The 27,368-nt window shown below is 36.8% G+C and overlaps 3 protein-coding genes and 1 non-coding gene across 4 annotated transcripts; 2 read left to right on the top strand and 2 right to left on the bottom strand.

The window, feature by feature from the left end:
- Nucleotides 1–138: 138 nt before the first annotated feature.
- rab24 (RAB24, member RAS oncogene family) lies at nt 139–14,748 on the bottom strand. The gene is made up of 9 exons (XM_053331399.1): nt 14,372–14,748; nt 12,388–12,612; nt 10,276–10,344; nt 8,139–8,217; nt 6,771–6,838; nt 6,110–6,209; nt 5,038–5,088; nt 3,546–3,605; nt 139–2,604 (listed from the first exon to the last, which is right to left on the bottom strand). Exons 2-9 carry the CDS (start codon nt 12,502–12,504, stop codon nt 2,537–2,539), a joined length of 612 nt encoding a protein of 203 aa, XP_053187374.1. The 5' UTR covers nt 12,505–12,612; nt 14,372–14,748; the 3' UTR covers nt 139–2,536.
- A 1,793-nt stretch (nt 14,749–16,541) lies between these two features.
- On the top strand, nt 16,542–22,372 carry pgrmc1 (progesterone receptor membrane component 1). The gene is made up of 3 exons (XM_053331483.1): nt 16,542–16,886; nt 19,620–19,775; nt 19,987–22,372. The coding sequence occupies exons 1-3, from the start codon at nt 16,592–16,594 to the stop codon at nt 20,079–20,081; spliced, it is 546 nt and encodes a 181-aa protein (XP_053187458.1). The 5' UTR covers nt 16,542–16,591; the 3' UTR covers nt 20,082–22,372.
- Nucleotides 22,373–23,045: 673 nt separating this feature from the next.
- On the bottom strand, nt 23,046–23,156 carry trnal-caa (transfer RNA leucine (anticodon CAA)). The gene is made up of 2 exons: nt 23,119–23,156; nt 23,046–23,091 (listed from the first exon to the last, which is right to left on the bottom strand). It is a non-coding gene; the product is annotated as a tRNA-Leu (tRNA).
- A 184-nt stretch (nt 23,157–23,340) lies between these two features.
- LOC128371384 (cytochrome c oxidase subunit 7B, mitochondrial) lies at nt 23,341–25,805 on the top strand. Its single transcript, XM_053331697.1, has 3 exons — nt 23,341–23,497; nt 24,635–24,750; nt 25,583–25,805. Exons 1-3 carry the CDS (start codon nt 23,380–23,382, stop codon nt 25,664–25,666), a joined length of 318 nt encoding a protein of 105 aa, XP_053187672.1. The 5' UTR covers nt 23,341–23,379; the 3' UTR covers nt 25,667–25,805.
- The last annotated feature ends 1,563 nt before the right edge of the window (nt 25,806–27,368 follow it).

Here is a 27,368-nt window from a genome sequence, read left to right as displayed (position 1 = left end):
CGATGTGTTTAAGATGCATTTATTTGCAGCACTGTGAGGCAGTGGTAGCGAGGACAACACAGATGAACGTGCCCAATTCATTATCTTGAATTTGTCCTTGAAAACAAAGTTTCCAGGTTTCTTTTCTCTACTATTTGACCGATATTTTATGTTTCTACCACATTTTCCAAAGCATATTTTAAGTTTCTAGATTTAGTGTTTCATCATTTTTAATACACAGTTGCTTTTTAATTGTATGAACACTGCTTTTTGACTGATGATAGTCAATTCTAATATATCCTAGCGTCCCTGAATGCACCGACAAGGACATTTTGGAAAATTTTAAAAGTGGTCAGCATTGTAAAGTACAGGTGATTAACTAAATCTATGTAAAATCACAGCAAGGAGGATAACTGTAAAACACAGAAGCTCACAGGTTGATTTCCTCGTTTTCACACTGAACAGGATGAGATATATATAGGATTTGCTTCGTTTACTGACAGTTTTGCTGGTTTTCAAAGGATTTAATTTGGTTTAGGGTAAAGTCTGGTCCGAGGCACAAGATTTTTTTTTTTTTTTTTTTTTTACTTTCAGGGTTGGGATGCATAGCATGTAATGATCTATGATGGAGATGAACAATTTGAAAACCAGCAAAATGATCTGCAAATAGGTTAAAAAAATAACTAAATACCAAACTGAATATGAAAAAAAAAGGTTTTCAGTGTCACAAATTCAGTATCGTAGGGCCTGATGCATTAATGCTAATATTTGGGATGATTTATGATACACTAAACAGATTTTACAATTTTACATATTGTATATTGCAATTATGTTGTCACTTTTTGCATAAAAAGCTTAGATGTTATACACAAGGCCAACAATAAAATAAAATTGTGGATAAATACATAGAAAACTTTAAGGTCTATTTAAAGTCTGAAACATTCTTTCAAGAAGATTTTAATTTTTCCACAACATTTTTGTACTTTACACCCATTTCTCTGTAACTTTCAATAAAAAATATTGTGCATCAAATTATCAACAGGCGGAGTGTCGAAACATTAAAGCAGCAACACGTGTCCATTTATTTCCCCACGTCAGTCTGGCAGCGCAACTTAAAAGGCAATAAATTAGTGACTTGAGTAGATTTTACATAAGTTAAATATAGCTGTAAATACTGGTCTGAGAACATTAAGATGACAGTTTGTGCCATATTACAACATTTACCCACAAAAGCTTTTTCCTGTTGATGAAATCTGCAGTTCCTCACCTCCAACAAGAGGAACTTCAATCGTTTTTTGTTAAACCTTTCTGAGCTCGCCTTCACTGCTAGAGAAGACTGAAAGAAAATTTGACAGTTGTATTTCCGTATGTGTAACATTTGAAATTACAAAATAGAAAATTTAGAGTTTAAAGGTAGAAAAGTAACTGTCTTTAAAGTTTTCTTTCAGTCAACTCGGGCCATGCAATTTGATGATGTAGATGTGGACATTTTAGGAACCGCCACCTAAAATCGTCTTTCTTTGCTTTCTTAGCTTATGGTGCAAAAAGATAATGTACTAGATACATGTTGTACATGCTGTCACATGGCAAACGCTGTGGTAAACAATAAGGAGCTGATTTTGGATGCACACCAACACACAGTCCTGCCTTTCTACTGCAGGTTAAATGCTTTCATAAAGGATTACTGGTATGATTTGTGTTGCAACAAATTTGCAAGGGTATGATTAGGTTTAATTTCAATTAAATTTGGCTGGGAAGATAGATAGAGGAAGGGAGGAGTGTTTTGTTCCTTGACATGTTATATCCAACTTAGTTTCCCTTCATGTATGTGGGTTTCAATGAGCATGTGCAAGCCAAACCAGTATGTCAAGCAGGGCCAGTGAGGGCCTGTTCAACCATTATCTTACAAAATTCAGCAATAAGTCTGAGTTCACATCAGGATGTTACGATGAGTCACAGCTGCTCCGTTTGCTCCGGGGTTGAAGGTGAACAAAAATGAACTACTGTAAACAAAACATTCACCGTCCTGAAGCACTGTGCCCAGCTACAACAATCAACTGATTCATTCAAGTTTTCTCTGCCAGTATTTCTTGGTCAGCATCGCTTTAACTTCACCTCCGCCCAAAGTCATCTTTTAACTACAGCGCAGCTTCTGACTGTTTATCACCGCAGCTTTAGTGATGTGTTTACTTCCATGGTCCAGCTCAGAGCTACAGAAGAAAGATGAGTAGTTGATACGGGGACAAAACACAGGACACGACTGGGTGAAGAGTTTGTATGTTGGTTTTTTTTGTTGTTTTTGGTTTTTTTTAAATCGCTCTCCACCCGGTAACAGTTGCAGTAGTCGTAAATCCTCTTCAGTAAAATCCGCAGCTTTCAGTTCTTTATGGCACAAAAGAAATAAACATATCTAACAAGGTATAAACAGTACTGCTCGATATCTCTTTCTGTGACTTGGATACCAGATCCAAAACCGAGTTATCCGACACCCATCCATCATATCCAGGTTTTACTCCAGCCAGGGGAAGGTGACCGTCTCCCTTCCTGCTGCTCAGCATCAGTTATGGCAACAGGAGTAGAAATATGAGTCTTTCTTCTGGCCCAAGTCGACGCCTGTGTCCTCGGCTGAAACACAACAAGACATTTTAAAGTTCAGAATTTTGTATTTAGCTGGTTTGGGATCAGTTAATGTTTTAATTTTGTTTGACAATATTATTTTATTAGCTCTCTGGAGTAATATGTACATCTGCCCCATCTCACCATAGTGTTCCCCTGGGGCCTGTTATTTACACTGCTCCAGGGTCACATATTTCATTTAAAACCACTTTATTTTACCACCATCACTTTACCCCTCAAAAAAACTTGATGACTCTGTTAATAAAACCTGAATCCTTTCATGTCTTTAAGATCTTGACAGCTGGAAGGCAAGGAACTTGGTACATAACAAGCAATCTAAGTGAGAAACCATTTTCTTATGAACCCTTCCTGTACTACTACTATTTTTTCCACTACCTGCCAAAGTTCAAAACATCTCAAAATCTGCGTGTAAAATTTGTGACAGCACCACAGTCGTTTCATTAATTTAGGGAGGAAGCTGAACTCTTTCAAAGCACCATTACTTGGTTTAAAGTAGCCCTTAAAATGGTGTAATGTTTAAAGCTGGGTTTATATTTGGCACAAAGGGGTTGACAGATTATTATGAGGTTTTAATTTAAAGGGATAAAGGGTACGTGTGCAGGGGTCAGTAAGCTTCAAACTAAACTTTTTGGAACATCAAACGACATCTGAAAAACAGTGATAAATATGTTTGCCTTCCAACATATTCATGAGACAAGTTTTAAGGACTTTTTTTGATTCAGGCATACTGGTCTTGGATGAAAAGCAGCTGATTAATGAGCCTTTTTTTCTATCAACCATCCCCACTGGCATATGAAACGCCTGCAGCCCAGACCGACCAAATACAACTGTTGCCGGGGTGACACATGGCAGATACAGCGACACCTCCATAGCTAAAACCCCCCCAAATATGTATGTAAATGTTTTTGTATGTGAATGAAAACACTCACCTGTCATATACTGGAAGGCATTGTTGTTGTAATCCTCAGCAACTTTGTGAAACAACTCATCTGGGAAAAAGGCAGAATGAGGCGTGTCAGCTTCATATTTTATTCTCACATCGTGACATGATAATAGCTGGTTCACTCACATTCCTGACAGATCTTTTACAGTAGATCTGTGCTGCACACAATAACTACATAACAGCATGAGTGAAGTTGTATAAATGCATGAGAACATTTTAGCAATAAGCATTTCGAAAACTACAAAAGGAATATTCTGATTCAAGGCTTTTCCACAATGTTATACACAATTCATTTGAAGTGCCTCGAGCTCTGGAGGAGAAAGCGTGTAAATGAAAGCCTGACAAAAAGCCACACTGAAACAACACGGTCACTGGTGAAAGCAGGCAAGTGTGCATGTTTTTTTTCTTCTTTTCTGATCTGTGAAGGTTGAAAAGCCCTTTTCAGAAAGGCAGGTAAGTGCTGTCAATGTGTGACATTATCAAAAGCAGATGCTCTACAAAGTGAATAAAAATGAAAGGCAGGCTCTCAGTGAGTAAACACACTGGTCACCTCTGTGCAAAAAACAGATTATCCTTGACAATGTTTTTAGAGTGATTATGTGGATTAGGTCCTGTTGATTGTCCTATTTTTAGCTTCTGTGAACAAGGTCAAACTCTGATGATTTGACTGGCCGAGGAGCACACACTGGGGGTTATTTCCAGTGATTAGACTAGCACTTTATTCTCTTAATTTACTTTAAGAAAATGCTTCTTCAGCAATCATCTTCTTACATCTTGCCTCTCCTTCCTGTCAAATGGTCTTTTTTTCTTGAAGAGGACAATCTCTTCTTTGTTTCACTTTGACTCATGTCTTACATATCTTTGCAATTTATTGTTCACAATCACACGAGGGCCGTAGGAATCCTGCCAAAGCACAACCGCTCTCAATCCTGTCACTTAGTCAGTTCTTGTGACTTAATTTCCATCTACAATATATATATATATATATATATATACACTTTTGATAATTATATAGAACATTAATGTATTTAGGTTTTAGAGCCCAGTTGAAATGTGTGAAGACTACCTTCTCACAGCCTGATTTGCCAACAGTAGCAGCTCCTCTCTAACAGCTTTTTCTCATTCTGACTCATTCATGAAGCTTTTTTCAGACATGACTGGACTGTAAACCTGCTTAATGGAGGTCCAAACTAGCCAAACCAGACATATGACTCTCCTGCATATTTTACACCACCATCAGAGAGCGTCTTTCCTGAGGAGCCGACTGTGTATCTGCCACGCCATTCTCCACTCTCTCATTCATAAACCTACTTCTCTTACTATAATCAGGGATGCTGATGTTATTAAAAACATCCCAAGATTTTTCAATATCAAAACTCTGAGGGAATCCCACTTCCTGAATTGTGAGCCTGTGAATAAATAGAGGTGAACTCTCCGTGTTAAAGAGCTGCATGCAGATGATAGAAGATGTGACTCACCCACGTTATTTCCTGATTTACTTGAGGTTTCAAAATGCTGCGCCCCAATCTCTGTGAAATAAGACATTAAGGTCAAATGTCAGTCACGCTGAAGCACAAAATAAGTTTTAACCATGTGCAGCTCACACTGATCACATGGAGAGGCTTAGGAGAAGGTCACAGGTTACCCTTAACAACAGCCAGGGCATTTACGAGCATTTTAGTAAAATCAAGGAATTGGTCAAATTATTGGTCAAATTTGGGCAATGCCGTGATTTCAGAGATGTCAGTGTAAAGGAAAACCCTGTTTCCTTAAAATGCCCCCCTCTGTACCACAACGGTTAATCTTGTTCCATAGCCGACAGTATTTGTAAAATTCAAACATGTGCGCATAGTAAGAAAAAAAAGAAGATAAATCTGGTTTCAGATGTAGCGCTTGGTGAGTCATTTATGACTGACAGATATGAGGACTAGACTGTTTAATTTGACCTGTTTGGCTGCTTTCGTCAGACACATTCACAGATGGTCGCATGACAACGCTGTCAGATAGTGTACCAGAATAAAGGGGCGAACCAACTGCACCAGACACAACAGGCAAGAGTGGGAGTGTATTTGACCATCTGCTGACTCACGTCACACCACAACCTGTGACACAGCTGAAGGAGGATGTACAACCACAGCTGAAACTAAACAAACAAGCATGCTCACCTGTCAGTAAAAAAACAAGACAAGTTGATAAACCATGTCTAACTATACAATATATCCAACGGTATAAAAGAAGTAACAACATGTAAAACTAAGCATGGAGCTGAAACAGTGGGAAGATTAATTGATTAATCCATGAAAAGAAATTTAAATCAGCAACTTTTTAAAACTTTCTTCTATGATTATAAACAAAATACTGCTTGGTACAGTTTTGATTAATTTATTTGTACTATTTCCTGACATCTTATAGACTATATTGTTGAACAAAGGAAGTAATTAATGTTGCACAGAGATTATATTCACATGAAATCCTTTCTACACATCCGCAGTTCAACCCATCAGACAAATCAGGCCAGAGTACCAGTGAGAACGACAGATTTATGCCCACCTTCAGCAAAGTCCTGAGCATCGTGGTAGTCGATCTGGCGCAGGCTCCGATCTGCTTCAATCATGTCGTTCTTAGTGCCGCACAGGTAGATCTTACAGTGCTGAAGACAAAACACACACACACACACACACACACACACACGCACACACGCACACACAAAAAGAAACAACACAAAGAAATCCAGTCACACATTTTTACTGGCATCTCTAACAGTGAGACATGGCAGGCATCGGTTTCTATTTATTTATAAAGCTCTAAATGGCAACTGGCCATCATATATCACTTCCAAGTGACTGGCTAATGCTCGAAGTTCCACATGCAAACACTAAATTTAGGAAAACTACTTTTAGTTTTAGTGCTGCATACAATTGGAACATTTTACAACACACAATAACATGCAACATATCAGTTTAAAACCATGAATGCAAACTACTCCACTCTTGAATGTAATTGTTTTTAACTGTGTTGTTGTTTTAATTTTACTCTCAGCATCACTGAAGGTGAGGGCCACAATGATTCCTCAAAATTTAAATAAAGGTTGAATGAAAACACTGCTCCCAATTTAGTTTTTTACTATAGTCTACAAACTGATGAGAAGCTACAGTATTTTATGACCATGTCCTGTCATAAAATCATACAGCTGTATTATGTTTAACTTTACCTCCTCACAGTTCTGCAGCTCTTTCACCCAGAACCGAGCTCTCTGGAAGCTGCTGCTGTCAGTCAGATCTGAAAATAAAACACAACCCAGTTTTTAGCCATCAACAGATGTGACACACTGATTATAGACTTCAGTGTTTTCAGTGATCTCCTCCCAATACAGTATGTATATAAACACAACCACATGTAGAGTATAAAGCATAATATCAAAACAGACATCAGAATACACAACAAATTTACCAATTTTCAACAATTAAGACATGTTTTTACAGTGGTGGGTGAAGTCAGGGATGTACCACTGAGCAGATGGAATAGGAAATAAACAGAATAAACAACAAAATGCCCAATAAAACACCCGAATGGAAACCAGTTATAAAATCAAATCTACAGAAGGTAAAGAAGAAGAAGGCCAAGGGACACAAAGAAGAACTAAAATAAAACATGACAGCAGTGTGAGTAATACACTGGAAAATGCCATTAGCTATTTTTTTCTATAGAGATGAAGTTCCCCAAAGTGGAACAAACAGAGACGTGAAAACCATTCAGAAAATGTGCAGCAAGCCTTAACCTGCTGGCAGATCAGGAATGTGATGAGAATAACGCAGAGATCAAAAAATAGACGTGAAGATCAGCAACCTGTGAGAAGATGAATCTTAAATGTATAAATGTATGAATTAACATTTTATCAGCATCATTTAGACCCTGTAAGTCTTATCATTCTCTGATCCTTCTTCCTCTTTTTTTCTCTTTGCTCTGATCTCATCTTCAAAGTGTTCATCTGATCTTCACTCCTGATTCTGCTGAAGCACTTATCCATATCTTCACGCGTTCATTTTCACTAAGTGAGACTCTCCTCTTCCTGATTCGACTCCCAGCCGCGATTCGTACATAGATTTTAGTTCAGCATATAACTTCATATGTTCACATCACTAAACAGGTCTGTCCTGCGTGATGAGGGTTTATTGTTTTTTTGTAATAGATTCCCTAAAGCAGTTTTCTTTCAGTGACATATTAGAGGTTTAACTGGCTGAAACTGTGCAAAGTCCAAGTCTAAAGTCTCTGTACACTCAGCTTCAGCAAAGTCAGCTTAAATGTATCAACTTGTCAAACCCAATGTTGACCAGATACCAGGGTAACAACGTAATACGCTGACAGCATCTATAAAAAATTCATCCCATATTCAGTAAGTATTCATGGCACGATGTTCAGTTCTCCATTAAAAAAAAGCACAAAAACTGACCTTGTGCTTTCAGTTCTGTTTGTGGTAAAGCCGTTTATTTAGAAAAACTGAACACCTGCAGTGTGACCACCAGAGTTATGACACCTGAAAGATCTCCATGTAACATGGAAAAAATAAGTATTCATGTACCGTAGCAGACTATGGCTGCCCGGGCTCCTCTGTAGTAGATTCTGCTCATAGCCTCGTAGCGCTCTGATCCAGCTGTGTCCTGAGAGAGAGAGAGAGAAGAGGAGAAAAGCTGAAATTCATCAAAATGAAGACAGGGGCTGTGTTCAAAATGGCATACTAACTTACTGTCTACTGCGTAATTGATCAGTATGAACTGCATGCTGCCTATTTAATGGGCCCTGAGCTACCGTTGGATGAAAATCATTTATCACAAATGTAAAACATTTCCTCTTCTACTCAATGAAGAATGGAAAACTGCAGAGACTTTAAAGCCTGCAGTAAATTATAAAGCAGCTGCACAGATGAGTTCATCAGATGATGTTCTCTCTAGAATGACAACATGTTGACTGGCCGAACATCTCAGCAGTAAGGAGCGGCTAAGATGAGCGGCTGGGTCTCACCTCACATCTCAGTGGCAAATTTACAAATAGGCATTATTTGGATACACTGACCACATAATAAAGTCCTAGAGTGAAAAATGATGACAGCTTTTAGACTGGCTCAAAATCTTTGCCACTGTGCAATCTGAAGGGATGCAATGCATTTTGGGGCGGTTGAGTGCATTCAAAAAGCTCACACCACATACTCAGATATTCTTGCTAATGTAGTACAGATCCGGGCATTTCTCTCATACACAAAACCCACATATTGCATGAATTGACATCATACTTAGCAGGAATAGCTCGTTAGTCTGCAATTCCAAACACAGTCAGGGTGAAACGATAACGGGGAGAGGACACAAGAGTAACTGCTGACTATTTAACTGTACTGTAAACAGCTTAAATGTGGTCATGTGTTAAACATAAATGACACTGTTGTGTAACATCAGATCTGAGATATATGAGGGCAGTCAACATTCCTACACTCCTATGCAGCCTTTACATTCTGTGTAATCCTCTGTGTGAAAAGCTCTGCAGCAATTTCCCCCGCTCAGCAGTTTCCTTCGGCTGGCATTTACTTCAAAATTACATGATTTGCTAATTTTCTCTCACATTTTTCTTTTTTTCCACATGTAATCAAGGTAAATATAAAGAGCAGTGGGACGCAGAACTGAGAGAAATCACTGCAAGTCAAACATTTTCAACACCATAGAAGTGATAATGGTGCTTTCATTAAAAATGTAGAATCTTCTGACATGATGCTGTGTATAATGCTAATTGGCCCCACACTTGTACAATCAGATCATTTGAACAGCGGATCAATTATTTGCTTTTCAGAAAATGTCAAAACCACATTTTCTCTGACTAATTATTAAAAGTAAATTCTTGGTTGTGTCAGCGGGTTTGTTTTCAGTTCATGTAAATGACTGAAGAGTAATAGTATGTACAGTGGTGGCATTGTAGTGCTCAGTATAGTTGTACATTTAAACGACAAACTGAACACAAGCTTTAAATCAACTAAGCATATTTATGTTATAGAATACAATAATACAGTAATGCAGCTTACAATCATAAAATATGAATATAATATATTTGGGAAGTTCACTATAATAATCTTCCAAATATGAATATTCTGCTAATAGTAACTTACATTCATCTTTTAGGTTCGTGTAGATTTTTGCCTCCTGGAGAGGAAATATTTCGTCCTGGACCACTGTCTTTTTTTTCATTATCTTTCTTCATTTACAATAAATACAGATACCAGATGAGTGCAAAGTCATTTCAAAGTGCAAATAAAATGTATTTTTTAAGATATGACTATTTTTTAAGATTAACTACATGTTCAGTTAAGAAGCTGTACTGCTCGACTTCAAAAACAAACTGATTAAAACAGGTTTCTGAGTCTGATTATTTAGACTTGTGTGTGTTAAATTGACCACAAATGATCAGAAGCTGAATTACATAGAACAAAAAATAACATAAAATATGTTCTTCTGTATATTTGTGCCAATTTTCCATTTATAAAGTTTTCCATATCTTTCCAAAAATAAACTTCTATCATTAAACTATCAGGAGGAGCTATTTTGATATAATTGGCTATTAGGTTTTAATTGGGGGGGATATTCTCCGATTTTGCCCTGGTTACCACCTAAACTAAGCGAGCTGACACTGATGCAGCACACAGAATTCAGATCAGGTGAATTCAGCCTCCAACTCACCCATATTCCCAGGGTGATCACTTTGTCTCCCACCTGGATGGGTTTGGCAACAAAAGCAGCACCGATAGTCTGTCAGGAGAAGAAGAAAAAAAACATGTTCAGTAAAGAGTCAGACTCTCAAGGACGGTGATGTTGAGCCTTTCAGTCTGGACTTTCACAGACCGCAGTCTAAGTGGCTACTAATGGGAGATGAGAGATGGGACAGAGCAGCATTAGACAGATATCTGTGTGCTGATATCTATTTATCAGACTCTAACATGGAGCTTGTGCTAAAAACTTGCAGTTAAGTCTGTTTTCATTTATATTTTCATGACAGTAAACTAGTGAGTCAGCAGATGTTGCACATAAATGTCAACAGAAGAAAGTTTTTTTTTTTTTCTCCAATGTATTAAGCTCACAGGAAACATAACCGTCTGATCATCAGATTTCTTCTACGGCATGCAGACCTCATGTCCTACTAATTAACTGTTTAAAGTTTAAGAAATTAAATAACATTTATTTTTTTAAAGATGAAAGATAAGATGATCCTTTATTAGTCCCATGACAGGAACATTTTAAGCATCCAAAGTGGAAAAATAGCAGACAAAATCATCAATTAAAAAAAACAAAAAACATTAATAAGCAGTATAAACAATAGGAAATATAAAAATAGCAACAGTATAAAAAAAGAGGAGCATTCATATTGCACAATCAAAATGATAATACACCTGAGTGAGATATTGATATTACACAGTTAAAGTGAAAAATACATTATACCAGAAATACTGATATCGCACAGTAGTGTCCATTAATAGAGCAGTTTGTCGACTGTCAGTTCGGGGGTGTGCGTGGTCTACTGGGAGCAGTCGTTGCTGATTGTGCAGTCTGACAGCTGCAGGAAGGAAGGACCTGCAATATCACTTCTTAACATAGTCTCCTGAACGCACTGGAGAGCTGTTTCAGTGACAGACTGCTTCACCAAGAGTGTCCCGCATTTGGTGGGAAAGTATAAATTCAAGGAATAACTTGTTCTGCTTTTTAAATGTGCTTATTCACTTTTTTGTCTTAGTTAGAAAAAAACAGGTAGCTTGGGGTACAGGTTGGAGCTATTTTGGCTATATCCAGTCACTTAATGGAGTCTCTAGCGTTACTCTGTGAGTTTACATGCATTTAAGTGATGGATACAGTCCAGTCCAGAAAGCTTATTTCTTTACTGTCATGAGAACAAAAAACCTGGTTTCCGTAATGTGGTAGGGGATTACAGAAACGTGATAGATTTATCCTGGAGAATACCAAATTATCTGCCATGTATGCATGTAAAAAGTTTCTAATTAGCTTTTCAGAACTACGCATGTGCGGAAAAAGCAGACAGCAGACAGCATGCAGAGGCTGGATGAAAGGAGAGATCATAATACAGAGCACGGCACCCTCGAATAAGACTGAAACTAAAACAAAGTAGCTTGCAGAAATCTAAATTAGTCAATTTCCTCCTCTGTTAAAGTCTGACAGGTTCGTGCTGTGAGGATGAGCTCTGATCTGTCTGCATGCCTGTCACCAAAAAAGTCAGGAAGCAGAATCTGTAAACCACACCTCCATATAAGGATGAGGATAGAAGACAAACTTGATCTGCTGCACGTGTATATACATATATGCAGATCTGAAACCAGGTAACATGCATGTAAATGTGTTCCCCAATTACCCACATGACCCGGTTTCTCTGAGTAACATGCTTACTTTGAGTACATGTTAAACGACGCTGATAACAAGTCTTCAGGAAATCAGCGCACCTCAATAACTTTCTGAATCTACTGTATCACCTTAACAGAACATGAGAGGGTATGTCTGAAAGGCTTTCCTGTTAATAATGTTATGTTCCATGTTAATAAGCAGGATTCTTATAAAAATGCTTGTCTAATGCTGCATCTGCTGAAAGAAACATGCTGAAACATTACTGCATTCCCAGTTCATGTCGATGCGCTTTATGCTTTAAGTTGATCAAAGTCTTGAGCATCTAATACCACAACCACCCCCGGGGATAAAAATAAAAATAATGCCTTTCATCCAAGCAGCAGGCAGGGAGGGAATCAGCAACAGGCCGACATGGAAAATTAAAGCAGAGCAGCTGACACTCACGTTCTGGTACGGTCCAACCAAGAAGCGATGATGAACGTATCTCTCCACCAAGCTGGTCTTCCCAACACTTTCCTTTCCCAGCATCACCACCTTGGCATCCACGCGCATTGCACTCATAGTAACAGAGTTTGGAAAAGTCGAAGAAGCCCAAGACGAGACCACAGCGCAGCAGACAGGAAGGGGGCGGGGGTTGATTTACAAAGCAGCTGCTGGGCTCAGTGTGCTCTGTGATGACAAGAAAGGACACAAAACAGATGAGTGACAATACTGATGAAGTCAGAAACATGATTTTTCCTCCCTGAAAACTGTCCTTAGAAGACTGAAAACAGTAACAGATGCTTGCTTTTTGAGAATAATTGTTTAACTTAACTTTGTATTTTCCATTCATTACCAAATTGTGAATGTTTCAGGGATTACCTCCAAAATCTTTTCACTTCCTCATCTGCTGTGCTGCAGATAAGTTCTGTATTTTTACACTTTAAGTGTCAAACTAACTCCCTTCCTGAAGAATATCTTCAGAGCTGCAACTATTATTACATAAGTCAATTTGACGAGTAGATAAATAAAATTGTGCAACTATTTTGATATTTGATTATTCCTTTTTTCTTTTTTAACAAAAATGCCAAAAATGTGATAATTTTAGGTTCTAAAATATGACAGTAACATTGCAGAAAACTGAATTTCTCTGGGTTTTGGACTGTTGTTCAGACATAATGAGATTTGAATGACGTCATTGTGGACTTTAGGAAACTGTGATGAACATTTATTCACGGTTTTGAGGTTTTACAAACTATAGGACTGGTTAAAAAACAATATAAAAAATGTCATATGAGGGAAACCGAACTGTAACAATTAAATCTGTCTTTGCAAACTATTAATTAGGACTACCACTAAAGATGACTAAAATAAACAAATTAGTAATGTTACATGTTTATTACAACAGAGTTAAAAACCATGTCTTAAATTGACAGTTTTGTCTGACAACCCCAGGACAAATGAGCACTTACACTTTCACTTTGTAACAATAGGAACTGGATGAAACTAAAGTCAGTGTATTTGTATTTGACAAATAACTAAATAAAACTGATAATGTATTGATAGTGATATATTAAATATTGTAGTTAAAATGAACATAGATTTCACAATGTCTGTCTTAAGACATTAGTCAGGTGTCCAAATGAACATTTAAACTTTTAAAGTTGTTTCTTACCATAATAAACCACCCTGTTCATACTGGCCATTAGAAGAGCCTTTCATAATGCACTTACAATTTAAGTGATGTCCAAAAATGTATTTAAACATTTCTTTGAATGTAAATTGAAGCTTCAGCTGTCCAAATGAGTCAAATCAAGCAGATACCTTTCAGCATTACAGTGTATTTAGTGCCAAAGTCCCTCTATTTTTGTTTCTACACTACAGCCACAGCTCAACCGGGAAACACAAAGAAGGAATTTAATTATATTAAAAATTAAAATGTGGCAGATATCCACTTGATATGACTACCTATTCTGCTGAAGTCTCATATAAGCTTCAAATCAACTTTTAAATGCATGTTTTACACTAAATGACTGTGTGGACACATTGTGGACTTTGACCCCTATCTTATATTACTCAGTATAAACAGAAACAAACATTACAACAAGGAAAACCTCTTTCAGTTTTCATTTGGGGGTAACTGACTGTTGCTTTAATACAGACATGTGCTAATTTTAATGCACACATAAGAAGGTAACATCGTGTACTTTCATCGCTCGTACTTCTTGTACCATGTTGCACCCCCCTGTGTTTCAACTATAAAAGGGTGACATGCATGTTCAATTTGTAGTTTTTATTTCCTCTTCCTACATTGAAGCTGTGAGTATTTCCAGTTATCTCACCGGGACAAACATGACATAGTCAAAACAAGCCCTGACGTTACTGGTGATGGAGGGTTTTTTTTTTTTTAACCTTAACTTCAGCAGCTAAACAAACACTGAAAACTTACCAGATAGCTACAGCTTGGCTCAATAAACCTCTCTCAGATCCGGGGCTGTCATCCGTGCTTGCCAAATCTGTTTTAAAGTAAAAAAAAGGCAGCAACCAAACCGGGCTGCTGCTAGCTTAGGTTATAATGTTGCTGCCACTGTTGCGCAATGGCTAAAAAAAAATACAATCAAAACGTTACAGAAAGAGAAAATGAACAGCCAACATCGTCTCTGGCTAATAGAAGAGTAATTTTAGGAACAAGGTCCAGTCAACTGATGAGGGAAAAATCGCCAACTGAGCTTTGTTTGTTTGGGTGGGAACCAAATTGGTGTTAGAGGCGGTTTCCAGGGGGAAGGATGTTCCCATGATAAACATCACCGGATGTTTGAAAGAGGAGCGTGTGCCCTCTTTTAGTCCACCCGCATTCAGCCAAGCCCCGCCCCGTCCTGCCGTTTATTGGCTAGTTCTAGCTACCTTCGTCGGTCATGATTGGTTAACGTTAAGCATAAGAAGTGAGATGATTGGGTGAGGGTAGAAATGTGAGAGGCACAGCCAATCAGAGGCAGATTTCGTAGAATACGGGTGGGGAAAAATAAAGGAATACAATCACACATAAAAACTTCCACCTACAGCCTACACTTTTCCAATAATGTAATAATAAAGGTGGTTTATTTTCCTAATTAACTGATTAGTGGTTTGGGCCATAAGTTGTCAGAAAATACTGTTTCCTAAAGGCCAGGGTGACATCCTCAAATGTCTTGTTCTGCCCGTTCTGCCCCGATCGACAGTCCACACCCCCAAATTCAGTCCACTGTCTAACACTGAAAAAGACAGAAAATACTCACAATTCAGAGGCTGGGAATTTGAATTTGGACATTTTGTTCTTTTAAAAAATGGCTCAAAACAATCATGAGAATAATTGGTGACTAATTCAATAGTTGGCAACGAAGTGATTAAACAATTATTGTTGCAGGTAGGCTATAATATAGATAGATAGATAGATAGATAGATAGATAGATAGATAGATAGGTAGATTCTACGTAAGCAATTTCACCAATAAAATTAAAATCATACACCTTGACTTCATTATGTTATAATTACGACTTCATAATTACGAGAAAAGATAGTAGGGAGACACATCTCATAATTATGAGCAAATATCTCATGAATACAAGAAAAGACCTCATAATTTGGAGATAGTCATAATTTTGAGATCCATAATGTAATGTTCTTGTAATTTTGAGATAGTGAGTATGAGATCTGTATCTTAATTATGAGATCCTTTCTGGTAATTTTGGGATCGTAAATCATCATTTTGAGGTATCTTGTAGTTACCAGAAGCTTTCGTGTAAGTTTGAGATAATAGGTGTGTATGAACTTTGAGATTTGTATATCGTAATCCTGAGATCTTCCAATGTAGTTATGAGGTCTGTGTAAATATTAGATCTATTCCTGTAATTGTTTACTTTCTCATGTTTTTGAGATAGTAGACTATGTCATAAATGTGAGAACTGTATCTCGTAATTATAAGATCTTATCTCATTATTATGACAGCTGTATCTTGTATGAGATCTTTTCTCATGTTGTGAGATAGTGAGCATGAGATCTGTAGCTTAATGTCTTGTAAATTTGAGAAAAAATGTGTCTGAATTTTGAAATTCGTAATCCTGAGATCTTTCTGAGTAATTATGAAAGCTGAAGCTGTATCTTGTAATTATGAGATATTTTCTCATATTTTGAGATATAAGTATGAGATCTGTAGCTTATTGTATTTTCTTGTAAATTTGAGAAAATAAATGTACAAATTTTGAAAATTGTGTGTCGTAATCCTGAGATCTTTCTGAGTAATTATGAAACCTGTATCTTGTAATTATGAGATATGTTCTTCTGATATGTAAATCCGTATCTTCAGATCTATTCTCATATTGTTTAGATAGTAAGTCATTATGAGATCCTTTCTTGTATTTTGAAATAGTGTGTGTTTTTTATTTTTATTTTAAATATGTCTCTCATAAATATGACATGTTTTCCAACATTATCGATAAAAGACAAACTATCGGATCTTTTTTTTTTTTTTTTTTTTTTTTTTGGCACTCAGCTACAGGAACATGATTGGTCCAAAGGGTTAACCACCGCCTCTGAGGTTGCAACAGGGATTGGTTCAGGATGCATGAAGTCTGCCAGTCCCACCCTGCACACACACACACACACACACACACGGGGGGAGACAGAGCCCAACATGGCTGAAGCTGAAGGAAGCGAGTTAACTTCTGGTGGGATTTTTCAGGAGATTTTCACCTCCCCGCTGAATCTCACTCTGCTCAGTCTGTGTTTGTTCCTCTTGTACAAAATCTTCCGCGGAGACAAACCGCAGCAGTTCCCTGAAATGGAGCCGCCGCTGCCCAAAATGAAAAAGAAAGACTTCACCCTGGCAGAGTTGCAACCCTACGACGGTCTGCAGAATCCTAGGATCCTCATGGCTGTCAACGGGAAAGTGTTCGACGTGACGCGGGGAAAGAAGTTCTACGGGCCAGGTAACGTCACGCCTAACTATACGTAAGGTGTTATGAAATATTTGGTTCCCCAGTCTCTATTTGAACACAACGTCACAATCGGCAAGCTAGCATGAAGTGGCCGTCAGTGTTCTAACATTCTATTGATTTTAGCAATTAACTTTATTATTTCCAAAGTTATTATGGCGACTGTTTGGAATAACTTTAAAACGAATGTCGTAACTAGAAAGGTAACGCCACACCCCCTATAGTTTATAGCTATAGCTGATATCCCATCTCTCACAACAGAGGAGCAGAGGTAGCCTTCAACTCAGAGATCGTCTATTGAAAAAGTTGCATTACTCCCATTGTCAAAACTGTAACCTGGCCGCCATGTTTGGAAAAGGCTAGAACTTCATTATCAATTAATTGATCTATTTATGAGTTGTTTTGTCATAATTATGAGATAGGAGGTCATAATTATAAGGTGTGTGTGTTTTTTTTCCTATTAGTGAATATGCATATTGACAAAGTGTGGACACACTTTCCCATTCACATCAATAAGAAAGTGTGTCCAAACTTTTGCCTGGTACTGTATATATAGACATATATAGACAAAGAGTTTTACATGGTTTTTGTCATATTTATAGAATTTTGATTGGGTTGAAGGCCCATTGGGGTGACGGGTGTAATGCATGTATGTGAAAGCATGAGCATACATGTATGTAGAGATTAGATCACCATCCGATACATGGTCACCTGATATTATTGGCTGATATTGACCTATCACAGCTATATCTATATCAGCAAACATGTTGTCAGATATGTGCCGATATGTTTACTTTTTTAAAAAGTTTTATAGGCAGCATTTTATGTATATATGATCCCTTTTCTTAATTCAAGTTTAATATATACATGTTTTTTTCTGTGTATGTTTTTTATCTTTATTAATTATAATTCTCAAATTCCCCAGTGGTGATTATTGTTTCAGTGCCTGGATGTCATTTTATACAATAAAGTGTAAAAATTATTAAACTGTTAAATATCACAACCTCTATTACATATCATTGTCACACGTGTTTGATAACCACATTTGAGGTATCATTGCAAAAAAAAGTGTGTTTATGTATTATGTACCTGTAATATCTGTATTTTTTTAATGAGCAGTATTAGAAAAAAAACACTCTCACGTGCCCATTCAGATATCTGAAGCCTCATATTAGCTTCAGCTGAACTTAGCAAAAAGTTTTGCATAGAAGGATAACAATAGATTTTTGCCTCATTTGGATCAAGATAGGATGGGGGGGAGATAATATTTCTGTAACCAGGAAACATGCACAGAGTTAGACCTCCTGTTTTCATCTAATCTCAGATCGCAACCTCTGTTGCCTGTAACCTCTGACCAACATGATAACTCACTGTCATGCAAACTTTTTCAGCCCTGAAGCCACAGAAAGCCCGTGTTAGCTGCACACTAATGAACTCAGAACATTTAGCCCTGAATATTGTTGGAAATGTATAGATACTGGTGCCAATGTGATAGTGAATTTAGGTACAGATATAAAATGATACATTACATACCTATAAAGATATTCTATTATTAGAAATGAACCTTTTTTTTAATTTAAGAGAAAGAGCCATAGGTCTCAAAATAGAGGCAGCTATACAAGGATTTCCCCCTAAAGAAAATAGTGTCTAAACCTGGCAATATTTTGGTTTAAATCATAAACTACATGATCACAGAATAAATAAAGTACCAGAAGTGATTATGGTTTGACACTTACTGTGTCCCAGTAACAGTTCCCAGTTACAATGTCAACCATAAAACAGTGTGAACCTGTGTTGTTATCAGTTACAAAACAAGCAAGGACACGTTCATTTGTGGATATCTGGACAGGAGACTAAAGCACAATTTGAGAGGCTGATTTAAGAAAATATTCTCTAAAACTGGCAGAAACGACATGATTAAAGAATAAATAAACTAGTCTACAGATTTGACCAAATAGTTTTTGAGACAAAATTGCAACTTGACAGACTGGTATATAATTATTTTGAAAAGTGGATGTAATATTATTTTTTTCATTTAGATAATTAGAAGAGTCTCTCCTGAGCCCATTTGTTTCCACAGAAGATGGTAAATCTTTCATTTTAGTTCATAAAAAAGACTCAATGACTTCCTACAGCTGTGTTTTGTTGTGTTGTGTTGTAACTCAGACAGAAGTAAACAGGGCATTTGTTAGAGACTATTTTCAGCTTCCAATTAACACACATTTGGTGCTCCAATGAGTGTTTCTGGCAGCATGATGGTGTTTGTTGGATTGACCCGAATTAAATTAGAGCAGTCCTGTTTATTGTAATAAAGAACAATTTCATTTGGATCACAAAGGAGGTCTGTAGGCAGAGGAGGAAGTGATTTGGATTAATTCATTGTTGGCTTCTGTCTTTTCATGTGAAAAATGTATAACATCAACAAACTTCTCCTTTTTGGCTCTATATTTTTCAGAAAAGAGGATGCTGAGCTTGGTGAATGTAATGTTTATAACAACTGTGCTGATTAGTGATGATGTGATCCTATGATACTAATTGGTTGGCTCCACTTCAATCCTCTTTACTAGAGAGAAAATGTCATTTAACTTTTTTTTTTTTTTTTTAAAAAAAAGCTTATGATCAATTTTCAATAGTTTTGTAGCATTTTGCACCCACTGCCATTGTCACTGTAATTGTGTCCGTGCTTTCACCTCACAGTGTGCTCTGTGTCTCCCCGCTGTGTTTCAGATGGGCCGTATGGAGTGTTTGCAGGCAGAGATGCATCCAGAGGTCTGGCTACGTTCTGCCTGGAGAAAGAGGCCCTGAAGGACGAGCCCGACGACCTGTCCGACCTGAACGCCATGCAGCAGGAGAGCCTCTCTGAGTGGGAGAGTCAGTTCACTGGTGAGTGTTTCATTTAATAAGCGAGAAACAATCTAAAACTCTTCTGGTTCCACCTTCTGAGCCAGATGAAAATGTTTTAAGATGTTTTAAAGATGATGAGATAACAAAAGAGACCTCAGTTGTTCTGCCCTTGACTCTGTCTGAGAGCTCAGTGTCATTGAAGCTGTTACTCATCATCTTCTTTTTTTTTCTTTTTTTCCTCCCGTTACAGTTAAGTATGACTACATCGGCAAGCTCCTGAAACCAGGAGAGGAGCCGGCAGAGTACACGGATGACGAGGAAGGAAAAGACAAAAAGACGGACTAAAAGAAAAAAAAAAAGAAACTTCAAAGTGCTCAAGTGGGAAAAAGTTATACAGATGCCTTACTGTTTGTTTGCCATTAGATGATGCCTGTTGCCTCCTGTTAGTATCCTTCAGAGAAAAACACTTCCATCTTCTGTATTATTTTTGGATCATCACACACCAGGATTTTAAACAATGGCTGAATAACACTGATCTCCATTGATCATATTTGAAGGTTAGACGGCATTTACGGTTAATTATACTGCGTACTGATGATGTAGAGCTGTGTAGTGTTGTTAGAGTTTAAATCAGTTTCTGTAAACTTTAAAAAAAAAAAATGAGAATCAGGAACTTCAGCGACTTATTGACGGCGCACTTCCAACATACCATTATAATTATCTCAGGAAGCGTTTTTTATTCAAGCTAAGAAATATATATATATATACTGAGGGTCTGGAGTGGAGATAGAGGGCAGATTTATTTATAGGTGCTCTATGTAGGATTTAGAGGCATCTAGTGGAACGGACTTTGCAGAAATGGAAAAAGTATGTTATAATTAGTGTTTAATCCCCATTTTTTTCATTTCCTAAGAATGAGCCCTTTATATCTACAAAAAGAGTTGTTCCTTTTGGTGCCACTAAATCTTACATACCACCTTTAAATAGTGGCTGTTTAACTATGCGTCATGCGGACTTTGCACTCGCAACCTCCATCCAAAACACAAAAACTCATATGCAGTCAGAGCTGAACGCTTTCCAAATAATTTGACAGAAATCATTCAAAAACTGCTTTGGTTAGCCAGCGAGTTTCTATATTTTATTTCTGTGCAGGTTTTCTGTGGGACTCAGGAAATGTGACTATAAATGTGTAAAACAAAAGTTGCAGTTTAATCAGAAAGCTTTAGGAGACCCGCCCTGCTTGCTGTGATACTATAAGTCCAACTATAAGTGATATGTAAAAATTACTACAGCAGGGGTGGCAAGTGCAAAGTTATGACTCGTAGTTAGAGAGGATATAATAACGGGAATAAAACCTAAGCTGAAAAATATCAGAAATGTCCGATGCAGCTAACGGGACCGAACACTTTGAGATATAACAGCTGTAATCGCATAAACACTGCTAAATAAATCTCTTTTTAAGCACTTTTTCTTCATTTACTGAATCATATACATGTAATTTTCACCAACATGTGAGTGATATACTTTATATTTTTTGCCATGAAACAATGAGAGATGGATAATCTACTTTTTTTTTTTTTTGGTAACATTCCAGCCCGTCAAATGTATCTGCTGACTTTTCTGAATTTTCATGTCCTTGTAAAGGTTTCTATGTTTGTCTGAATTTCAGAGTTAGTTTCTGTTACTCTGAAACTGATTTTTCAGCGTTCACATTCTGCTGCATCCAGCTTTGCTCGCTGCAGAGTTCATCTCTATCTCAACAGTCTGATGTAGTGCGCTGACTTCATTAAAAGTCGATTGTCAGAAAAGGAATTGAAAACAAAATTCATGAGTCTTTTATTTTATGGTTATGTTTCAGTTTCTCAAATATGAAGGTTTCTTCTGCCCTGATTAACATGCAGTAGTGTTTTTAGTGTTTGTGTTGGCATACAGGGAAAGTGTTAGAAAGTTGACAGAAATGACCACATGTTAAGCAAAAAAACAGTAGAAAGGCCAAACTGCTGCTAGTGAACAGCTGTTTTGAATTATGTAGATGTCTCATTTTATTTTCCCTCATGACTTCCCGACATTCCCCTTTTTTGTGTGTTATTACATTCTCAAAATCGCATGAATTGTTTTTCTCCTGTCAGGCTGTGATGAGTAAACTGGACACGTTTTCTGTATTTGTCACAGAAAAAAAAAAACAGGAAACTGGAAGGAAATGAAATCCTGCATCTGAAGGCATTTTCCCAAACTCATAATCATTAAAAGCTGTGATTAACAATCAGAGTTTGTAACATTTTCAGAAATATTTTACAGTCATTTGTCATCACAAATCATGTTGGAGGTGTCAAGGCTGCAAATAGTAGATTGAGATCTTATTTTTTCCACAAATGTATACATGAAATCCTTCAGAAATATTGTTTGCAAGTTAATTTGTGTTATATGGAAGAAGTTTGTTCTTTCTGACTGCAGGAAAAATATGTTGCCCTGTAAAAGCTGAAGAGATCAGCCTCTCTCAGTAAAAAAACGATTCAATGAGGGAATGTTTTCAGTATGTATGTACATACAGGAACTAAATGTTATAATACTGTTAGTTATAATCCTGAAAATTATATTCTGATTTAATAAATAAAACTACAAATATGAAGACCTCATGTCAGTCTGTAAATCTTGTTTTATTTCATATCAAGTGGATATCTGCCATGTTAACAGTCTTTTTAGCATTAGTTTCCCTCTTTGTGTTTTCTTGGACAGTGTTTACCTGTTGAGCTTGCAGTGGAAATAAAGTAACAAAAGGAGGGACTTTGGCACTAAAAACTGCAATGTTGAAAGATATCTACTTGATTTGACTCATTGTGACAGCTAAAGTTTCATATAAGCTTCAAATAAACTTTTGAGTACATTTTTGCCCAGAAGAATGCTTCAGACCCTATTATTTACATGTTAAATGCATTATGAAAAGATCTTTTAATTGTCAGTTTTAACAGGAGGAATGATTATGGCAATGAAAACCTATTTCAGTGTTCTTTTGGGCACCCAACCATTGTTTTAAGGCAAATTGCAATCCCCTCCTTTAATCAATGAACATAATTCACATTAGTTACAGTAATTTACACCTTCATAAAATGTGTGATTAAAACATCTTTCAACAAAATTATGGAAAGTCAACTCTTCCAACTCTTCACTTTACAAACTTTACAAAGTAAAAGCCTAGAATAATTACCTAATTATCGCGTTCAGCCTGTAAATTTCTGCGTTTTTCAAATACACTGCTTGTAATGCTGTTGTTTATTAACAGAGATTAAATGAAACTCAAGAAAAGGTTAGTGTCAGAAGTGGGATTCGAACCCACGCCTCCATTCGGAGACCAGAAGTCCCGTTATACCGGAAGGAGTTTATCCTTGAGTCTGGCGCCTTAGACCACTCGGCCATCCTGACACGGCGATAAAACCTGATATCAGCTAGCTTTTTATCTACAACAACCGTAGTCTATTGACAAGTGAATAGTTATATATTTGTTGTTGTACTTTTAAAAACGAACTAACAGTTGCTTTGTACTTGTTTACAATCTTGTTTAGTGTTTATTTTCGCTCTCGTTTTCTCACATTCTGCGTTTGGTTCCATCTGCGCATGCTCATGTCGAGAATCGTAAGCTTCCGTTATGTATACGTCATCGGCGTACGTACAGCAGCCATTACACTTCCGTTCTTCAAGGGTATCTGAAGACACCAGAGCAGGCAACATGTACCGGTTTGGCAAAGCTGTAGCGACCGTCACCAGTAAGCAGACTGTTTTTTAATAGAAATATATGTTGTCTGTCGTTTTTAAGATCATCCTAAATCTTGAATGTAGCTGACTACAAGTTTGACCGGCGTCTCTTTGATGGGTGACCGCGGCCAGCGTGCTAACAGGAGCAGCCCGCTAATGTTAGCAGACTCCAAATGAGTCGCAATATGTCTTAAATGTGGTTATTTGTTCAATTAAATCTATTAAATGGCCGTGAGAGAGTTAATGTCAACGTCACGTTTTAAGTAGCATTTCTAATATGCTTGTTTTTGTCATTAACATGTCATTGTCGGATACACTGACCTGCTAAAGTCAGGTCAATGATTAAGTTAGCTCATGTGCCAATGTTTGTTTCTTTTTCGAGTTGTAATAAAAATGTGCTTTAGTTGGACACTAACACGTTTAAATGTCTAGTGCATAAACCTAAAAATTTAAATCTCTCACTAAGGAAAAGGCAAAAAAGAATAGTCTTTTCCATCTGGCACATTATTCAAACAAATATGAAAGGATTTTGACAGACGACTCAATAATATGCCTTTTGTTGTTCAGACAATACTTAAAACAACAATAACAATAATAATAGTGATAAACTATTTCTGTAATTTTAGCGGAATACAAAGACAGAGTTAGAAAGTGTTTGATGTGTATGCAGTGCCATGTAATTTAAATGCAATTTTAGGTAGTAAACAGAGAAATATGACAATTTTAAAGAACAATTTAGACAGAAAATCCAGTATAAACAGGGTTTTCAAGAAGTGTTGACACACAGAGCAAAATATAACAAGAACAGTAGATTTGGGTTTTAAAGCTTTTAAAAAATATGTTAACCTGAGGCAGTGACTCAGCTGATCTGATACTGCAGAGGAGTTTTTTTATCCACAGCATTGGAGCTAAACAGGATCCATTAAGACCCATAAAAATGATAGAATAGTTCAGTATGACTTTCATGGATACATTACATCTGAACATTTTTTGGCTCTTGTAATTTACATCTCAAACTACAAAGTCTGATGATTTTAAACATCATATTTTAATCTAGCTCAGAAATGCCTCGTTTGGATTAAAACTGGGTGGCTTGGTGTAAAAGGGTTCACTAAATATTAATTGTATTGTTGTTTCTTGTTGTATAGGTCAGGCCACACGGCAGGTGAGGCACGGCTCCTCTGTCCGCCAGGACTTCCACTCCAAGTACGGCAATGGATTGATGGCCGGCGGAGTTGCCTTCTCCACAGCTGTTTGGGCATATGTGAGTAGTGCAACCCACATTCATTTATAGTTAATCTGAACAGATAGCTTGCTCACAAAGCGTTACGTAGATCAACACGTGTGAGCTATAAATGGTCTCATTTTGGAGTGAGTAACACCCACCCCTAGGCTTTTTAGTGTAGGAGCAGAAAGAACAAGAGGATGAGGGGGGTCACAATACAGAAAACCTAAAGTGGAAGGGTGCAAATAATAATTATAGCTTCCTTTTGGACACAGATCAACAGAAGTGTACACTGAGCAAAACTGACATGCCAGATAGTTCGCTGAGAACATAAATTAAGCTCAAGACATAAAATCCCAGTGTGGTGACGTTCCAGTTAAACAAAATACATAAAACATAGACAGTGTTCTGTCATGTATATAATGTACTGAGAACTGTATGAACACAGAAAGATGATTAAATGTCAATGAAGTCACAGCTCTTTGACCTTAAGCTATTTTTGTCATACATTGACAAAATGTGAGTTGAATATTTTTTGTTCTTCATGACACACCAAACATTATTTACCAAATTTTGTTTGTCACAATTGTTCCAGCACACATCCGTCTGTCTAATTAAACACCAGCTGTATTTACATATTTGTACATATTTATTATAACCACTGGGAGGCAAACTGAGCAGGTGTACTGACACAGAGGTTGATAGTATGACTGCCATTGTTTAATAAGTACACACATCTGAGAATGTTTTATTATTTTTACCACCAGGGCCTTAAATCATTTTCAATATAATGTCTCCACTGAAGAATGTACAGCTATATACATTCATAGGCCTAAAAATCTTGATAAATAATTTTCATGTCTTTATACAGGTGCTGACACAGACTGGCATCACCTGGAATCTGTCACCAGTTGGGAAGCTTATGCCCAAGGAGTGGAGAGAGAGCGAGGAGTAAAAAGCCGCCATGACAGACCTATATCCCACCTACCAAACCTTCTGGTTGTACAGATGAATAAAGAATATCTGCGTGTTCAGACAGTCAACGCCTGTGTTATTCCAACATGTTACTTGAGAATAAATTAAGTGTGATTCTACTGATCATTGTTTTTTCTTTTAAAATGCATGTAGACATTTGCTCATATTTGCAAACAACTGTGCAGAAAGAGTATTTGTCATTTGAATAAGGGTACCATTCACATTCCTTTTTATTTTGTAAGTGGGTCAATTCTTTGGAAACATTAAGTCACTGCATAGGAATAAACTGGGACTTCATGTGACAGGATAGCATAAACTTGCAAATATAAGTATAGTAAGTAAATAATTGAAATAATTTACTGAGGTTAAAGAGGCAATACAACAAGGTAAGAATGTTTAAATGAATATTCTACATTTAAGACTAAAGTTGGAGTATAGATGTATTGGATAATGTATAATGATCACAATTTCCTCTACTGTAAGTGTCCATAGTGAAAGTGCTGATTATGTAGATAGATGGTCCCTCAGTATTACATTGTTTGATAATTTCTTGAGTGCATGAACATGCAATCAGTACTGCTTTATACTATATAGTGGCCATTTAAGTTTAGTAATTTTTTATTTCATTTTATGAAATCATATGTATGTAAAATCTTAATTTAGTACAAAATAGACAAACATCAAAAGATATCCTCTTGGTTTGACTAATATTGGTTTGCTGAAGCTTCATATTAGTTTTACATAAACTTTTGATACTTGTTGCACAGAATGAGGACTGACTAGCTTTTGTCATACATCTACACAGTTTAAATTTAAGGGATCTTCTGATGGTTAGTATGAACATGTGGAATGGTTACGGCAAGTAAAACCTGGTTCACTGTTCATTTGGGCACCAGACTGTTTAAAGGAAGACTTAAATATGTTAAATAATGTTAGTCTCATGTTTTTTTTCACAATTATTTTGTTAAAGTCCTTAAAATGATGTCTACTCCTTTCTTAGGTTAAAACAACAAAAATAATCTATGAATAAGGAAGTATATTACATTTCAGCAGTTCAACTGCTGAACACAAGATGTCTCCTACTGCACTGCGAAGTCCATTCTCAGTGTTTGTGCACTGGAGGCTTCACAATGAAATAAAGATAACTTACTGGACATGACTTCACTATCAGTTTGTGTATACAGTCAGTATGGTTAAAGGACAAACATCAAAAGTAATAATAAATAAATAATTCAATGAAATCAAATTTCTTAAAAATACAAGTTTGAATAAGGCAACCTCTGATTTTTTTAGACACAAAAACATATTGAATACAAGTTTTTTAAGGTCCTGAATGAAGCTCCTTTCATTCGCCTTCAAACTTTTTTATGCATGATAAGAATAATACATAGCCTAATGCATGAAATGAAATAAAAACATGAAATCATTATTGTGTGGACCAAAATATAATACAAATGATTATTCTTAACCAAAATGACTTAAAGTGGCATAAAAACACATTGATTCTAACACGGGTCATTTGTGACCCACTTATGGAAGAGTGTAGGGTCCGGTCACCCGTTAACGCCAGTGGAGATAAAGATCTATATAAAAACACAGCACACCTTAAATGAAGTAACAAGTGCTGAAGCAGTCGTCAAAGAAACGAAGATGTTTACGTCACAGACAGACAGAAACCTGCT

Source organism: Scomber japonicus, chromosome 13 (genome assembly GCF_027409825.1).
Source record: "Scomber japonicus isolate fScoJap1 chromosome 13, fScoJap1.pri, whole genome shotgun sequence".
NCBI lineage: Eukaryota > Metazoa > Chordata > Actinopteri > Scombriformes > Scombridae > Scomber > Scomber japonicus.
This window is presented reverse-complemented; position numbering and strand designations above follow the sequence as displayed.

What these genes read in the sequence shown, in the direction of transcription:
- rab24 (XM_053331399.1), bottom strand. Translation starts at nt 12,504, where the DNA reads ATGAGTGCAATGCGCGTGGATGCCAAGGTGGTGATGCTGGGAAAGGAA. An exon ending in TGCTCAGGACTTTGCTGAAG is followed by an intron (nt 5,089 to 6,109) that starts GTGGGCATAAAT and finishes CTTATTTCACAG; the next exon opens with AGATTGGGGCGCAGCATTTT. An exon ending in TGCCTTCCAGTATATGACAG is followed by an intron (nt 2,605 to 3,545) that starts GTGAGTGTTTTC and finishes GTTGTGTTTCAG; the next exon opens with CCGAGGACACAGGCGTCGAC.
- pgrmc1 (XM_053331483.1), top strand. Translation starts at nt 16,592, where the DNA reads ATGGCTGAAGCTGAAGGAAGCGAGTTAACTTCTGGTGGGATTTTTCAG. An exon ending in AAAGAAGTTCTACGGGCCAG is followed by an intron (nt 16,887 to 19,619) that starts GTAACGTCACGC and finishes GCTGTGTTTCAG; the next exon opens with ATGGGCCGTATGGAGTGTTT. An exon ending in GTGGGAGAGTCAGTTCACTG is followed by an intron (nt 19,776 to 19,986) that starts GTGAGTGTTTCA and finishes CTCCCGTTACAG; the next exon opens with TTAAGTATGACTACATCGGC.
- LOC128371384 (XM_053331697.1), top strand. Translation starts at nt 23,380, where the DNA reads ATGTATACGTCATCGGCGTACGTACAGCAGCCATTACACTTCCGTTCT. An exon ending in AGCTGTAGCGACCGTCACCA is followed by an intron (nt 23,498 to 24,634) that starts GTAAGCAGACTG and finishes CTTGTTGTATAG; the next exon opens with GTCAGGCCACACGGCAGGTG. An exon ending in CCACAGCTGTTTGGGCATAT is followed by an intron (nt 24,751 to 25,582) that starts GTGAGTAGTGCA and finishes GTCTTTATACAG; the next exon opens with GTGCTGACACAGACTGGCAT.